Raw genomic sequence first — 14314 nt, 5'->3', positions numbered from 1 at the left:
GGCAGTCTGGACCAGTGTTTGACTATCCCTATTGACAAAACCTTTTCCTTATGTCTCATCTACATTTAAAACTATTTCTCCTTCTAAAATATTTTTCCCTGTCTTTTTTATAACCCCCCCTTTAAGTATTGAAAGGCCACAATGAGGTCTCCCCAAAGCCTTCTCTTCTTTTCTCCAGGCTGAACAGCTCTCTCAACCTGTTTTCATAGGAGATGTACTTTTGGAGTGCTGGACTAACTCAGCAGGTCTGTGTCCTTCATGGATAATAGCATGGGTAGTAGTTACTAGTTCACATGTTATTTCACTGCTACTCATGGCATGTATAAATTTATTAGGAATATTAGTCTTTGTAAATGTCAGGTTCTCTGAGTTTTCATTAATTGTAGTATATTCAGTCAAGTTAAGCTAATAGCCATGTCGCCTGCATATACGAAAATGTATTGCAATGCAGACATAATAAACAAAACAGTTTTAATGGGCTTTAAACCTGCCTTCCTACTCACACAATTTTGTTATGAACACTGGTGAAATTGACTAGTTCTTAGGGATCTAATTGTTTATAGCTTGTGTCCATCAGACAGTGAGCAACAACTCACCAACACTTTATGCTCACCAAAGATACATATAGGTGTTTCTGTAGAGGACATAATATTTGGTTCCTGTAGGTCCTGCATAGGGGTAATCTTTTTATAGCTCCTAATGGGGGTATTTAGAGCCACCTTCTCTTTTGCTTGGGCTGCTCTCCTCCATTTAATTTTCCCTCCTTTTTTTTTTTTTTTTTCTTATTTTTAACCTAATGTCAAAACTCTGTAGTTGGTAGGTAAAGATATGACTTCTGTCTCTTCCTGTGCTATTTTAGCTTCATTTGTTTGTAAGATTTATTTGTAAAATTTCTTTAGGGCCTTGGATTCTCAGTCTAGTTACATTAGTAAGTTCCACAGCAGATGACCTGATGAAAGTTTTCTGTAAAAGTGAAAAATATCCATTAGAAGCAGAAAAATGTCATCATTTTTCAAGTAACAAATTTTTAAGTAAAGTTACCTAACAATCTCAAAGCTCTTAAAACAGGAGCAGATGTACTCTTTGTTTTGCAAAGCAGAGTTGAAGTATTTTTGTGGCCAGTATTAAGAAGGTGTTCAGATTAACAAGAATTTATGAGAAATCCCTGAACTTTCACATTTGAAAGCAGAGAATGAAGGTTTTTCCCTGCAAATATTTCTGATGAGTTAGGTAGACTTATGCTCTTTTCCCCAGTCTGCAGATGTTACTCTATATATAAATTGTAAAAGTTCATGCTCTGCAGAACTGCTGTCTTGGTTTAAGACAGTATAATGAGCTGGACACTCTAAAATGAGTTACCTCCACTTAGTTTCAACCAATCCGTTTCCACCCATAAGGAACAAATGCGAGTAAACATAAGTGAAAAGATAACAGTTTACTAAAAAGCAAAACAGCAACAAGCAAAAAAAGTTGAATCCAGTAAATAATCATTAGATACAAAATCACTAAATCTCATTAAGCCCTGGGAAACAAAAAGAGACCCAAAGTGGTGGAAATAACATTTACAAGATGCTGCCCTCCAGGATGCCTGTGTGGCTTGAAAAGACACTGGAAGAATGTCATGAGCTCTCTACCCCATGATCAGTCAACCACACCATCTGAGAGACAAAAGGAAAGAAAGATGCTGGACAGAGAGAATCTTCCTGGGAAAGCAGGAGCTTTTGGAGTTGCTCTAGTGTCAGATAAGTACCCATGCACGTGGCGTCAGCACCACCACCTGCTACCTCCTACTGATGCCTGCTGGGCTCTGCTGGAGTTGGTGCTGATGTCCACCATGCACAGGTGTTCAGGGAGGGAGAAGAACTGGTCTGTCGGATGTGGGGTGACCGGGTCCCTGGAAGGGGTGCAGGGATCACTCTGAAACAGTTTTTTATTGAAATATGCTGCTTTTCCAAGTGGCTACTATTGCAAGCCCAGAGAACAAAACAACTTTACTGGAAGTGGTATACTTCTAAACCTTTGGATTCCCCAATTTATTAGCCAATGTTTACTTTTAGAAAGGGTGTCACCGACATGTTTTATGAAAAATCCTTTCCTTAGGATTTTTCCCTCCTGAGAAGCTGAGAGGCCTCAGGAACAAACTGTAAACAATTCTTATCTGCTGCTGTAGAATGCAACAGGGGGAATCTGTGATTGGTCTCATCTGGTTGTTTCTAATTAAGGGCCAATCACAGATCACCTGGGCAGACTGTCTCGGTCAGAGACAAGCCTTTGTTATTTCATTCCTTTTTTATTCTTAGCTTAGCCTTCTGATGAAATCCCTTTTTCTGTTCTTTTAGTATAGTTTTAATATATTATCTATCATAAAATAATAAATCAAGCCTTCTGACACAGAGAGTCAACTTTCTTGTCTCTTTCCCTCATCCTAGGACCCTTGTAGACAATACTACAAAAGGGAAATGTGATCTGGAACATATTAGGTCCCATCCTGAGGTTGTTGTGGATAGAATAATGAACCTCAATTCTCTTCTTTAAAACTCTACAATAATATTCAGTAGTTAAAAGGGTTCTCCTTAAGAGGATGTTCTTTTCTTCATGGGTTTGGTTGGTAAAGCAAAAATTTTGTGCTTGAATAGTAAAGAGGATCCAATTGTCATAAGAAAGCATTTTTCTATGGTTAGGAAAGATGGTTTTCATAGGGAATGTAATATGTCATTCAAATAAATTTCTTGCAGACATTTGTAGTTTTCATCATTTTTAAGACAAGATCAGACTGAAGTATAACAGAAAGTTTTTTGGGGTTTTGCTTTGTTTGTGTTTTTGTTTTATTTGCTTATTTGTCCTGCAAGGGCAACTTAAATGTAGGGGTTCAAAAGACACAGTCTCATATAGGTATACTGTCACAGAATATCTTGACTTTATTTTGAACATTTGTTCTTTTAGAAAAACAGGTGGGAAGAAGAATAGCTATGTTCAAAACACTTTTTCATCAGCTCCTTTCAAGGGATAAGAGATAAAAAAGAGAAATAAAGGGAAAGAATAGATTCAGAAATGAAGGAGACTGAAGAGAAGGAGTGAGGGGTTGGAAAGACAAAAAGAGTGTATCTGTTCAAAAGCTCAGTTTTAAGTAGAGGGAGGAAAAGCTGTGTTTTTTAGCGTGCTATCTGGAGACTGCTGAACACTTTGCTGAGTGCCCTGAAAGAAATGGAGTTGTACTGAAGATCAAAGCAGTAGACGTATACTGCAGGAAAAAGAAAAAAAATGATTTAAGCTAGATCAATAGCTTGTGGATCAGTTTCTCAGTAACTTCTGTTAAACTCATTATGTGCCATAGTACTTTGTTTTTCCTTTGTCAAATGTATGGCAGTTTCCAGCCTTTCTACAGCAGTACTGATTAAAAGTATTGGAGGGTTTTTTTGGTTTTTGTTTTTGGTTTTTTTTTTTTTTTGTGTTGGTTTTGTTTGGGTTTTTTTTATTACATTTCAAAGTGATTATATCACTTCATCTGTAAGTAATACTCAAATACCTTTTTTCTTTTGGTTGTATGAGTTGTTTCTCTTTTTGTTACTGTATCCTTTTATTCCTCTGTCAGGAAATGCTATGCTTGTAAGTGGCAGTTTGTAACCCAGTAATTAATTGCTTTAGCAGTGTGCTTTATCCTCAAGATCAGATGAATAGAACTGATTTGTAAACCGTCATTAAAACTCACTTTTTCTACTCTGTTTTTGTTTTTAGGAATGTTGTCTCTGCAATTTGAGAGGTGGTGCATTGAAGCAGACTACTGACAAAAAGTAAGTAATATATTCTTCAGGACTGTATGTGCTTATTTTAAACTTTATTTCCAGTCCTTTCCCACGTGCAAAGCATTTGCAACCTGAACTGTTTGACAGTGTCCCTTTAAGCTGAATCTTATTTCTATTGAAATGTGGCACTGGCATTTTTTTAAATAGTTAGATAGTAAAATGTACATTTGTTTTAGTATTTGCAAACACTTACTTGTTCCAAATTTTAATCTGCTGGCCTTTTTGCAAGGAAAGTAAATGAGAGAGCTCATTTAACATTGTTTACATGTCTTATCAAACAGCAAAGTGTATTTTCTTCTTTGCTCCTGAAAATTGCAGTACAATACTTCTGAACTTCTAAACCCAGTGTTTTCAATGAATTAATTTTAATCATGTTGAAATAATTTTCAATTCTGAAGTCTGTTTTTTTTCAGATGCACTTTAGTCACACACTGTCAAAAATACTTTTGTTGCTGACATCATGCTATTACTGTATCTGACTGATAGAAACTATAGCAAGTAACCCTATCAACTAAAGTGGAAAATGTTGCAGTTTAATGTTTTTTTCAAGCCCAATAGCAGAATAGTCTTCCTGCATTTTGAATAATTTCATAATTAATTAGCTCATCTTAGTAGCTTAGCAATATCATGTAGACCTCTTTCTTTCATGTTTTGGAATGCAGTGGTAAGACATGATCTAGGTATGACATTCTTTTTCACTTACCAGGAAAGGAAGTGGAAAGAGTTTATTTATCAGTGGTTTTCAAGTGATTTCATCTGGACTCTTGTTCAGATAGGAGAAAAACTCAGGCCATATCTTACCTTCAGAAAATATTATTGTTGTAGCTATTTTAATGGAGATTTTTGCCAGTACAATTAAAATTCTCAGCTGATTTTTAGTTCTGCTTTAAATTCCCTTAAATTTGTTACTTGGTTTACTTGCTAAATACAAAGAGAATGACAAAAATATTATCTCAGTAGAATTTATTATGCCCTTTTGATATTTGCTGTTGGTAGCTTTCATGTTGCATCTTTAAAAATATGTATATCTTTCTTTGTATATAAATACAATTTTTTTTGAAATGTCTCATAAAATATATTATGAGGAAAATGCACATAGGTTTGCGTAAAATCACTTTTCTTGTGTAATTATATATAAGGTTTTTGGGTTTACATTCTATCACTCTGTAGGTTTTACAAATTTATGAAATGGGATTTCTGTAAAACCAGTTGAACGCTTGTTTTTTGTGTTTCTGTAACACATTATAGTTGTTACACATTGTGGAGTTTTTGATCTTTCAGCCTTAGTTATCATTTCAAAATTTTGAGTTTTCAGAAAAGTATGTTACAATTCAATCTTTTTTGTCCAACAGCTGTAAAATCTAACGTGCATTCTCCTTTGCTCTTTCTTTACTCTCTACATACTAATTCGAGATACAGGAAGAGCGTGTCATACTTTTAAAAGCTAACAGATCAAACTGATGTGTGTGCGTGCAGTAAGCAGTTTGCTGTATAGGAAGGCTGAGATTCTTTCTTTTCAGAACTCAGGAATTGTTTTGAGTCTGTTAGGTTGAGAGATGTCAGAGGATAAATGTTTAGTTGAAGATTGATTGAAGAGGTATTTTATTTAAAGCATTTCTGTCTCATAAAGCTTAAATGGTAAAACAATGCGGTTTAGCAGGTTACAATGAGAAGAAAACAGCTATTATAAAAAACATTTTAAAAAGTCTCAATTTCATGTAAGTTAAGACATGAAGAAACTGTCACCATAATAAAAGGATGGATCTGCAAGCTTTTTCTATTTCTGTTTGGGCTGAACTGTATAACTTGCTAGTTGATATGTCATCTTTATGTACAGGTCTTATTTCACACTTTGACCAATACAGCTTTATAATCACATGACAGGAGTTTGTTTGGTCCCTGTGTGTCATATTATACTTTTGCAGATGTATTTGTCAAAGATGATGCTGGAATATTGCTGCTGTAGTGCAGGAAAGAGAAATTTTTTTTTTGTTTTCTGTATCACCCTCCATCTCCTTCAGTTTCAGCCCATATTCCTGTTAATCTGCTAAGATGCTCGTGTAATGTGTGTTTCTTCAAAATGTACAAGAAGTGGAGTGAGGCACGCATTCAGTGCTTACAGAAATAGACCAAATGGGGTAATGAAAACAGACATATAGTAAATGACAGGGAATAAGGCAAATGAGTAAAAAAAAAATGTTTTCCTTTATTCAGATTTACTTCTTGTGTACCCCAAAAAATTTTAGAAGTAGCCTCAGAAGGCTGCTCTTTGATAATAAAAGTGTTGTTAGCTTCTCTTGTGCTTCACGAAATATTAATTTCAGGCTTTTAAAAGTTTCTTTTAGCTTTTCTTATTTTGAGATTCATGTATTGTAAGGATTTGGAGTGTTTGCTTATATTTATAGGAAGCATGTAGTATCATCTGACAAGCCTCCTGATATTCCATTGAAGTCTTGAATGTAATACTGGTCCTAGGCACTTGCAGGTGCTTTTGCTACCAAAGGAGATCCAGTTCATGCTGGGCATTGCACTGGGGGCTTGATCACTTTGCTGCTTGGATGCCATTGTGTCTATAGACAGAAGGCCTTGATAACATTTGCATTTCATTTTGCATTTTGATAGGTGCATAATTGATTGTAATCACGTTTGTTGTGTAAGAATAGTTTCTCAGGTCTGAGTAATGTTAATAAGGACTAATAAATGCTGTAGATGATAAATTACACATGAACCAAATAATGTGGTGTTTACATATGTACCTGAATAGCACACCTGCAAAAACTTCTTACTTAAATAAAAAGTAATACATGCTTAAAAATTGTTGCAATAAAATCTCAGTCTCAGAAACTCAGAAAGTTTACTGACACAAAGTCCTAGTGTTGCAAGGTTTGTTAAAATGTGTTAATGAAGCTTAGGAAAGCGAAGTAACCGCAGATGGGTATGTTCAAGAAAACCAAACCAAAAGCAAAGGCCAAATACACAGCAAGCAGCAACTTCAGCACTTGTATTTCTCTGAGTTTTTTTGGTGGTATTTTTGACTTGCCACTTTTCACAGGTGGGCACATGTAATATGTGCAATTGCCATCCCAGAAGTCAGATTTGGTAATGTCACAGAACGTACTCCGATAGACACTAGCAGAATACCCTTGCAAAGATTAAAATTGGTGAGTAGTATATTAATGTATCCTCCATATATGCATTGCTATTAAGGTGTTCCAGTATTTGAATGTATTAAAAATCTGAATTGTGGTGGCTATTGCCAGGTAAAGAACAGTAAGTTATGTTTAAGGTAAGAAATAAACAACAGGGGTTTTACTGAGATGGGCTTTTTGAAACATAGTGACAGTTCATTATCAGTGGTAACAGTCTTTGGTTTTCTATTAAATGTAGTTCAAACCTGTTCTTCCCCAGGAGAAGAGTAACAAACTTACCAGTACCAACTGTGAAAGTTTCATTTTTTAAGTTGTATTGTTGATGATATCTAAAAAGGCATTGAATAAAACACTGTACTGTTTGTGGGGTCTTTTTATTATTGATTTTTACCTCAACTATTAGTGAAGGTGAAAGGATGCATGGTCTGTTTGTTGCATGGTATCTGCCATCAGGGTATTGAAAAATATGCATACACTAAATCACACATTAAAACAGTGTCATTCAGGAACACTGATGTACTCTAGAAGGATATGCACAAGTGCAAAATGTGGTTTTTTGCTATGTTATACAGTGCTTACTTAATCTGTCAGTGTGTGCATGACTGATGTTGTCAGATAGAAAAAAAGCGAATAGTGGCCCATTCAAATTCTTAGAGGAAGTGTAAGTTTTCTGGATCACCCCATACTGTTTCCAGTATGGTTCTTGGTCTACCTTACGTTGTACTCACTTATTTTGAACTATTAATATTTTCTCTGTATACTTTAACTTCATTTTATTCCATTAACTACTTTTTTTGGTTTTGTAGCTGTATGTTTAAATGTGGAAATGCAGCTTGGAGTGCATTAAAATTGATAGCCTGTCCTTAAAATAGTAATCTGTTTAGAATTTTTGTTCAGAATTTAAAAAAAAATGGTTTTCACATGTCCTTTTAAAAATAATTTAAAAGACGTATGTAATGAGTGTATATGTGTGTATATATATATACATACATACATACATACATACATATATATATATATATATATATATATATATATATATATATATATATATATATATAAAAAACCTAAAAACATGAGGCAACTTGAAAATTGCTAATTCAAGGGTTGAAAATTTAGAAATCATGGAAACATTGTTGGAAACAACCTCCAAGATCATCAAGTCCAACCTTTGACTGAATAACACAAAGCCCACTGGGCACACCCCATCTCAATCTGCCATATCTGAACATTTCCAGGGATGGTGACATCATTCAGTTTTCCTGGGGAGTTCCCTCTTTCCTGTTCCAAAGCTTAACCACCCTTTCAGTAAAGAAATTTCTCCTACTATTGAACCTAACCTCCTCTGGGACGGTTTGAGGACATTATGTCTTGTCCTCCTGCTTTTTGCTTGGCAGAAGAGGTTACCACACACTCATTTCGGGCGTTGTAGAGAGTGATAAAATTCCTCCTTAGCCTTCTTTTTCCAGCTCCCTCAGACACTCCTCACAGGACTTGTACTCCAGGCCCTTCCCTAGATTTGCTGCACTTCTCTGGACATGCTTGAAGACCTCAATATCCTTCTTGGATCACAAGTTTAAAGTCCAGTCTCACTAGTGCCAAGTACAGTGGGACCATCCCTGCCCGGGTCCTGCTGGCCACACTATTGCTGGTACAGGCCAAGATGCCATTGGCCTTCTTGGACACCTGGTCAGGTCATGGGCAGCACTTAGCACTGGGCCTTGCTGAACCTCATACCACTGGCCTTGGCCCATTGATCCAGCCTGTCCAGATCCCTCTGCAGAGCCCTCCTGCAGATCAACACACCCACCCAACTTGGTGTCATCTGCAAACTAATGCTGGGGACACTTGATCCCCTTGGCCAGGTCATAAAGATATTAAAGAGAAGTGGCCCTGATTCTTGGGAACAGCACTTGTCACTGGCTACCAATTGGATTTAAATTCATTCGTTCGTTTGTTCATTCATTCATTCATTCATCAGATGTTGAAATGTGTTCTGTGGACTGTCTTAAAAACTGTAAGACTAGCAGGAGCCTTTTGGAAAAGGCTTGAATTAATTTTGAGCCAGTGTTTCTGAAATTATGTGACTTACATACCTAGATTTTTTCTGCTGAATATGAAGAAATTGCTTTAATCAGTTATGAACAGTTGAGGAATTTTTAGATTTTCTTCTATTCTACCTTTGGTGGATAGAATATTACTTTTAGTCCTTAGTACTTTTTCAGTTCTTGATGCCTTCTTCAACATAAAATGGCTTTGAACCACTTGTATTGTGTACAGCTGTAAATAAGCCTATGGTGTCCTGCAAATAGATAGAAGTTTAGAAAGAGAGTACTTGCCTTGCTTAACACTGTTTTTTAAAGAAAAAGAATTTGTATATTTGTGTGGAATGAATGTTATGAAGAAAGAACTCAGCTGAATACAGTAGAACTGAGAGGCAGAGTAAGTTATAACAGTCATAATTGTAGTAGTGCTGCAGGTAGAAGACCGCCTTTCTGTGAGTGAAGGAAGCACCAGAATCCAGGCTCATTATACCTTATTAATGAAATAATTAGATTTATATTAATTTAAGAGGAGTAGGCAGTTTGACAATTTCAAAAGGCTCTGTAATGATGTAATGCCAATGGACCAATAAAATGTTGCTTCTTGGGGAAAGGAGCAGAAAAAAAAAAAATCTGTCCTAAAATCACCAGCAGGCTTTCTGCTTTTAGATTTGGATTTTGTTGCAAGTAAATTACTGCATCTGATGATTTTACTTTAAATACCTTAGCTAAACTATGTTTCCTGAATGACATGATATGATGTTATTCTGTATTTTAAAAATAAAAGCAAATATGTGTGTGTATGCCTATATGTATACATATATATATATATATATATATATATATGTGTGTGTGTGTGTATATATATGTGTGTGTGTGTATATGTATATGTATATGTATATACATAGTAGAATTGCATGGATACTTTTTTTTCCTCTAAAACACTGTATATCAGATACCTCTTGTAACATATTTCTCTTGTTTCCTGAAACATGGGTTCCTACTTCTCTAAAGAGTTTGCTGCCAGTAGTCCTCTGTGTATTTTCTAGCTGCGTATATTTGCCACATTATTCTCAATTCAAACATGATCTTTAGTTAGTCTTCACTTCCTGACTGTTGATGCTACAGAATAACGAGCTCTCATACCCACTGTCACTGTATATTTTTCCTCAGGGGAATCCCATGGATTATATGCAAATTTATTATTTCTCTAGGAATTCCTGCCTCTTCTTTCCTCCAGTCAACCCCACTGCATCCTTACCTTTCATTCCTTTCCATTATGATTTGCTCTATACCTCAGAGTAGACAATTGATACCATCTGTCTAGCTGTTAATTTTTGTAAAAGCATAGGGAGTTTTTCACTCCTGGGAATGTGTGAGCAATTGATGCAGGTCAGTTTTGTCCTTTGATATTGTAGGGACTGTCAGTGCTGCTCTTCAGCAGCCAGCTCCAGCTTCACAGCTATCCTATTGATAGATTAAGGACGCCTTTCTTCATCTCTCTCCATCATTCAAGCCAGAGAGTTGACAGAGCAAAGGCAAGCTTTGTACATAATTCCTTGATATTGAGGCTTCATAAGCAGTAATTTAATAATTTAAAATAATTGTAAAAATTTATTTTGGGTCTATTTTTATAATCAATTTTGTGATAAAGCAGGAGGTATGTAATAAATAAATGTGGTCTTCCCTACTGTGCCACCTCTCCTTTACAAAATTTAGGATGTGTTCCGTTAATTTTTAATTTTTTTTTTTTAATGAGCAAAACATTGTGGAAAAAATATAAAGGAATAGATTAAGTACTAGTATGCAGCTAGATATTACACGGTAGGAGCAAATGGTTCTAGTTGTTTGAAACATTTTTTATCCCTGTCCTCCCGGTTCCTCTTCTCTGAAGTAGTGAGAAGTAGTAAGAAGCCCAAATAAGCGGAATATCTACTATTTTCAGAGATCTGTAGAGGAGAACCTGACATTTTCTTTAATGCAGCATCTACAGAGGAACAGAAAAGGAAGTAAAAAGCCAATGTTTAAATTTTTATACAAATTAAAAAACATCTGTGTAGACATGAACATATTGGTAGGCTTTTTTTTATTGCTTAGCTAGTAGATGTAGAGATTGCAGTTAAATAGTTTGAATTCACTAGAGTTTTGGGTTGAAATTAGTGCGTTTTCTTTCAGTCTTTCCACTATTAAATATTCAAGATATACTAATTTCTTCCAGAGTAATACTCAGTATTTGTATCATACTAATAATAGTTTATAGCTTTAAAATTATTTTATTCAACTGTTTCACGCTGGCAAATTACTGGGTTGTTATAGCATGCCAATGTTTTCATATTTTTCTAGCTTTTTCAGTAGGTTATGTGTCATGTACTATCACTGCTGAAAACTTACATGACAGTAAAATTTTCATTAAACATTACATCTTTTGAAATTTTTTTTCCTGAATGCAGTAGGCAGAGTATGAAATGAAGAGACAAAATTAATAGAATATTTGGCTGCTTTTTTTTTCATAGGGGAAGAAAAGAATGTGATACACTCAGGTGAAATCACTTCTATTTTAGGGGTATAAACCCATGATGTTGTTGGACTTCAGCTGACTTTTCATGTGAAATCAAAAGACCTCCTAGGCAATCTCAATGTTGATTGCCACAAAGATGCTATAACCTGTAATTTCTCCATGATATGTCTGTGATTATACATTTTCTCTTTTTTTTTTTTTCCCCGCGAAAATTTTTAATGGAGAAATGAGATTATCCTGGTCTCCTTTTGTCAGACAGTCAGGTATTTTTCTTCATTTTATGGTGTTCACATCCATCAGGCACTTTGACTTCAAATGGCCACATGGAATGACAATTTGCAATTACCAAGCTAGGAAATAAATAAGTTGAATATGGACATTTAAGTACAGGTTCTACAACCAAATGGCTGAAGGGATATACCATTCCATATCACTAATTATAAACCAATACTTTGCATAAACTACAGTATGCTTGCTGTTTTGTGGACACGTGGTTCAGCTGGTTTTCTCTTCCAGTGGTCTCCAAGTTTAACATCAGACATGAGATAGGGTGAAAACAGGATGCTAACTTAAGTACTTCTCATCACAGTGAAAATATTAGGAGCAGAAAAAGAGAGGCAAAGTTGCTGAGAAGTGATGGGATGCAGAGGCACCATTTGAAATTTGTGTATTTGTAAAGGCAGAATTGTAGCTAATGACAAGTTGGAGGAAGTATGTAATATGTAGAATTCATGCTGTGAATTAGTATGGTGTCAGCTTCCATCCCAATGTTGTTAAACAGCATCAAACGGTTTACCCAGAGCAGACAAAGCTTAGGCTTCCAGCTGAGTTTAGTTTTATTTAATTTGTTTTTGCCTTGTTCCCTTTGTCTTTAGTCTCCAAGAAAAGCTTGGTGTATGCTTATGCTTTTAAAATTCATTTTTCCTTGACTATTTATATGTATTGGGCTTTGGGTCATAGGAAACAACTGGATTTCTTTGTGCATCAAAGTCAATGATAAAACTCAGTTTTACTTTGGGAAGGGAAAAGCTTTTCCCCAAGTACCTAGATAGTCTCTGTTTTCAAAAGAGTGTTAATTACTCAGCTCTAATTATAAATATGAATTATAGCTGCGTAAAAAAATCTCTGGAGATAAAAAATTCAGACTGACCTCTCAAATATCAAATCAGCCTTTGAAAGAAAGTGCTCTCTTGTCTGTTTTTCTGTTTTAATAAAAGATGGGACTTGAATGAAATAAAAGCCCTTGTTTTAGGATATGTCCAAGGAATTCAAGCCAACAGGAATATTGAGCCTAGTGTCATTCAGCCTTGCCAGGCATGTGACTTATAATGAATATAGACCTTGTAAATGGGAGTGTTTAAATGTTTCATCAATTACAACAGAAATACTTAAATAGAATCATTAGCATATATCTTCCTAGACCTGTGTATTTTGAGATGTCAGCTCTAAAATACTGATTTTAATATATTTCTACTTCATCTTATCTCCTTTTGGTATTTTTTATGTTCTGAAATGCTTGGGTGTTGGGTATAGTCTCTATAAAGACTTTCTCTATATAGGCAGTCGCTGCAATGCTGTGCTGAAACGTGCACATGCAATGCCTTTGTTTCTCTATCTTTAGAGTTTTTCTATTATTTTTATAGTTGAAATACTATTTCTCCAACAAAATAGAAGTAGAAAATGAGTTTTGGAATAGCTGAAGTTGCCCTGAAGCTTTTGATGACCTCAGATTTGTATTTGACAAGTGAACCGAGTATAACCACAAGTGTACTCTGACTGAAGAACATTATTTTGAAAAGAAATCTAGTGTGATGATGACTGATCTACAAGCCTTTCAGAATCTGGCTGAAACCATAAAGATTTTTTAGAAGGCTGTACACTTTAAAATTTGCACCTGAAGGCAAATAATAGTGAGCTTGAAAGCTGAAGATTATAGTATTGAAAGGTACATCAATTCTAAAAATATAGAGGTTTCTCTGTGGTATGGCACTGAAGAATGGATTCAAAGCAAAAATTTGTATGAGCTTTTAAAAGAATGGGCATACATTCTCCTGCGTGTCATTCTGTTTTAATGATAAAAAAGGATTAAAGACATTTTAGGACAGTGCTCATCTAATCTGTTCTAATTTGTAATGAAATTCATTTGTTAAACTACAGTGAGCTAGTAGAGCTATTGCAGCTGTGTTTGTGGAAAAGTGGGGAAGCGCTTGCAATGATGTATACCAGTGTTGCTATGCATTTCTGGTAATACAAAGAAGTATTGATTACTTCTCAGTGTTTCCAAAAATATTGCTGGAAGGCCCATTGAGTAGAATCATTATGCCATAGATGCAATCACATATTAACTAGATCATTGCACACATTCACAGGCAATGGGACCAAAATAGACAGAAATCTTGAGCCAGATGTTAAGATATTTCCAAATTGCTTTATAACAGTTTATGAAATAGCTTTTAGTAATATACTTGACTTTAGAAAGTGTTAAACTAGAAATAATGCAATAGTTCCTTACTGCAATGTATAATTTATTAAAAATTTAGTGACTTATTGCTATCATGTACAAAATAGAATTTACTATATATGATTTAGTAACAGTGTTCATCGGATTTTTAATAAGGATATTAAAAGAATATAGTTTGCTGGCTGTATAGTACTTACTGTCAGAATAATGTGCAGATCCTATTGCAAACTGTCAAGTTTGTATTTTGCAGTGGTATGGTACTATCAAGTCTTATGAAAGATATGGCAAATGTTAAAAATGCATTACTATAAATAATGTCTGAAGACATGAGCAGAAAGAGA

The 14314-nt window shown here is 35.0% G+C and overlaps 1 protein-coding gene across 5 annotated transcripts in view; it reads left to right on the top strand.

The window, feature by feature from the left end:
* Window positions 1-14314, top strand: part of KDM4C (lysine demethylase 4C) — a 247259-nt gene that overhangs the window by 161981 nt on the left and 70964 nt on the right. For all 5 annotated transcript variants that reach the window (XM_059873485.1, XM_059873486.1, XM_059873487.1 and 2 more), the window contains 2 exons: window positions 3736-3791; window positions 6856-6964. In XM_059873485.1, coding sequence (XP_059729468.1) covers window positions 3736-3791; window positions 6856-6964 — 165 coding nt within the window. The remainder of the gene's footprint in view (window positions 1-3735; window positions 3792-6855; window positions 6965-14314) is intronic.

Source organism: Haemorhous mexicanus, chromosome Z, assembly GCF_027477595.1.
Source record: "Haemorhous mexicanus isolate bHaeMex1 chromosome Z, bHaeMex1.pri, whole genome shotgun sequence".
Taxonomy (NCBI): Eukaryota; Metazoa; Chordata; class Aves; order Passeriformes; family Fringillidae; genus Haemorhous; species Haemorhous mexicanus.
Note: the sequence above shows the minus strand (reverse complement) of the source record. Positions and strands in the feature narration are given on the sequence as shown.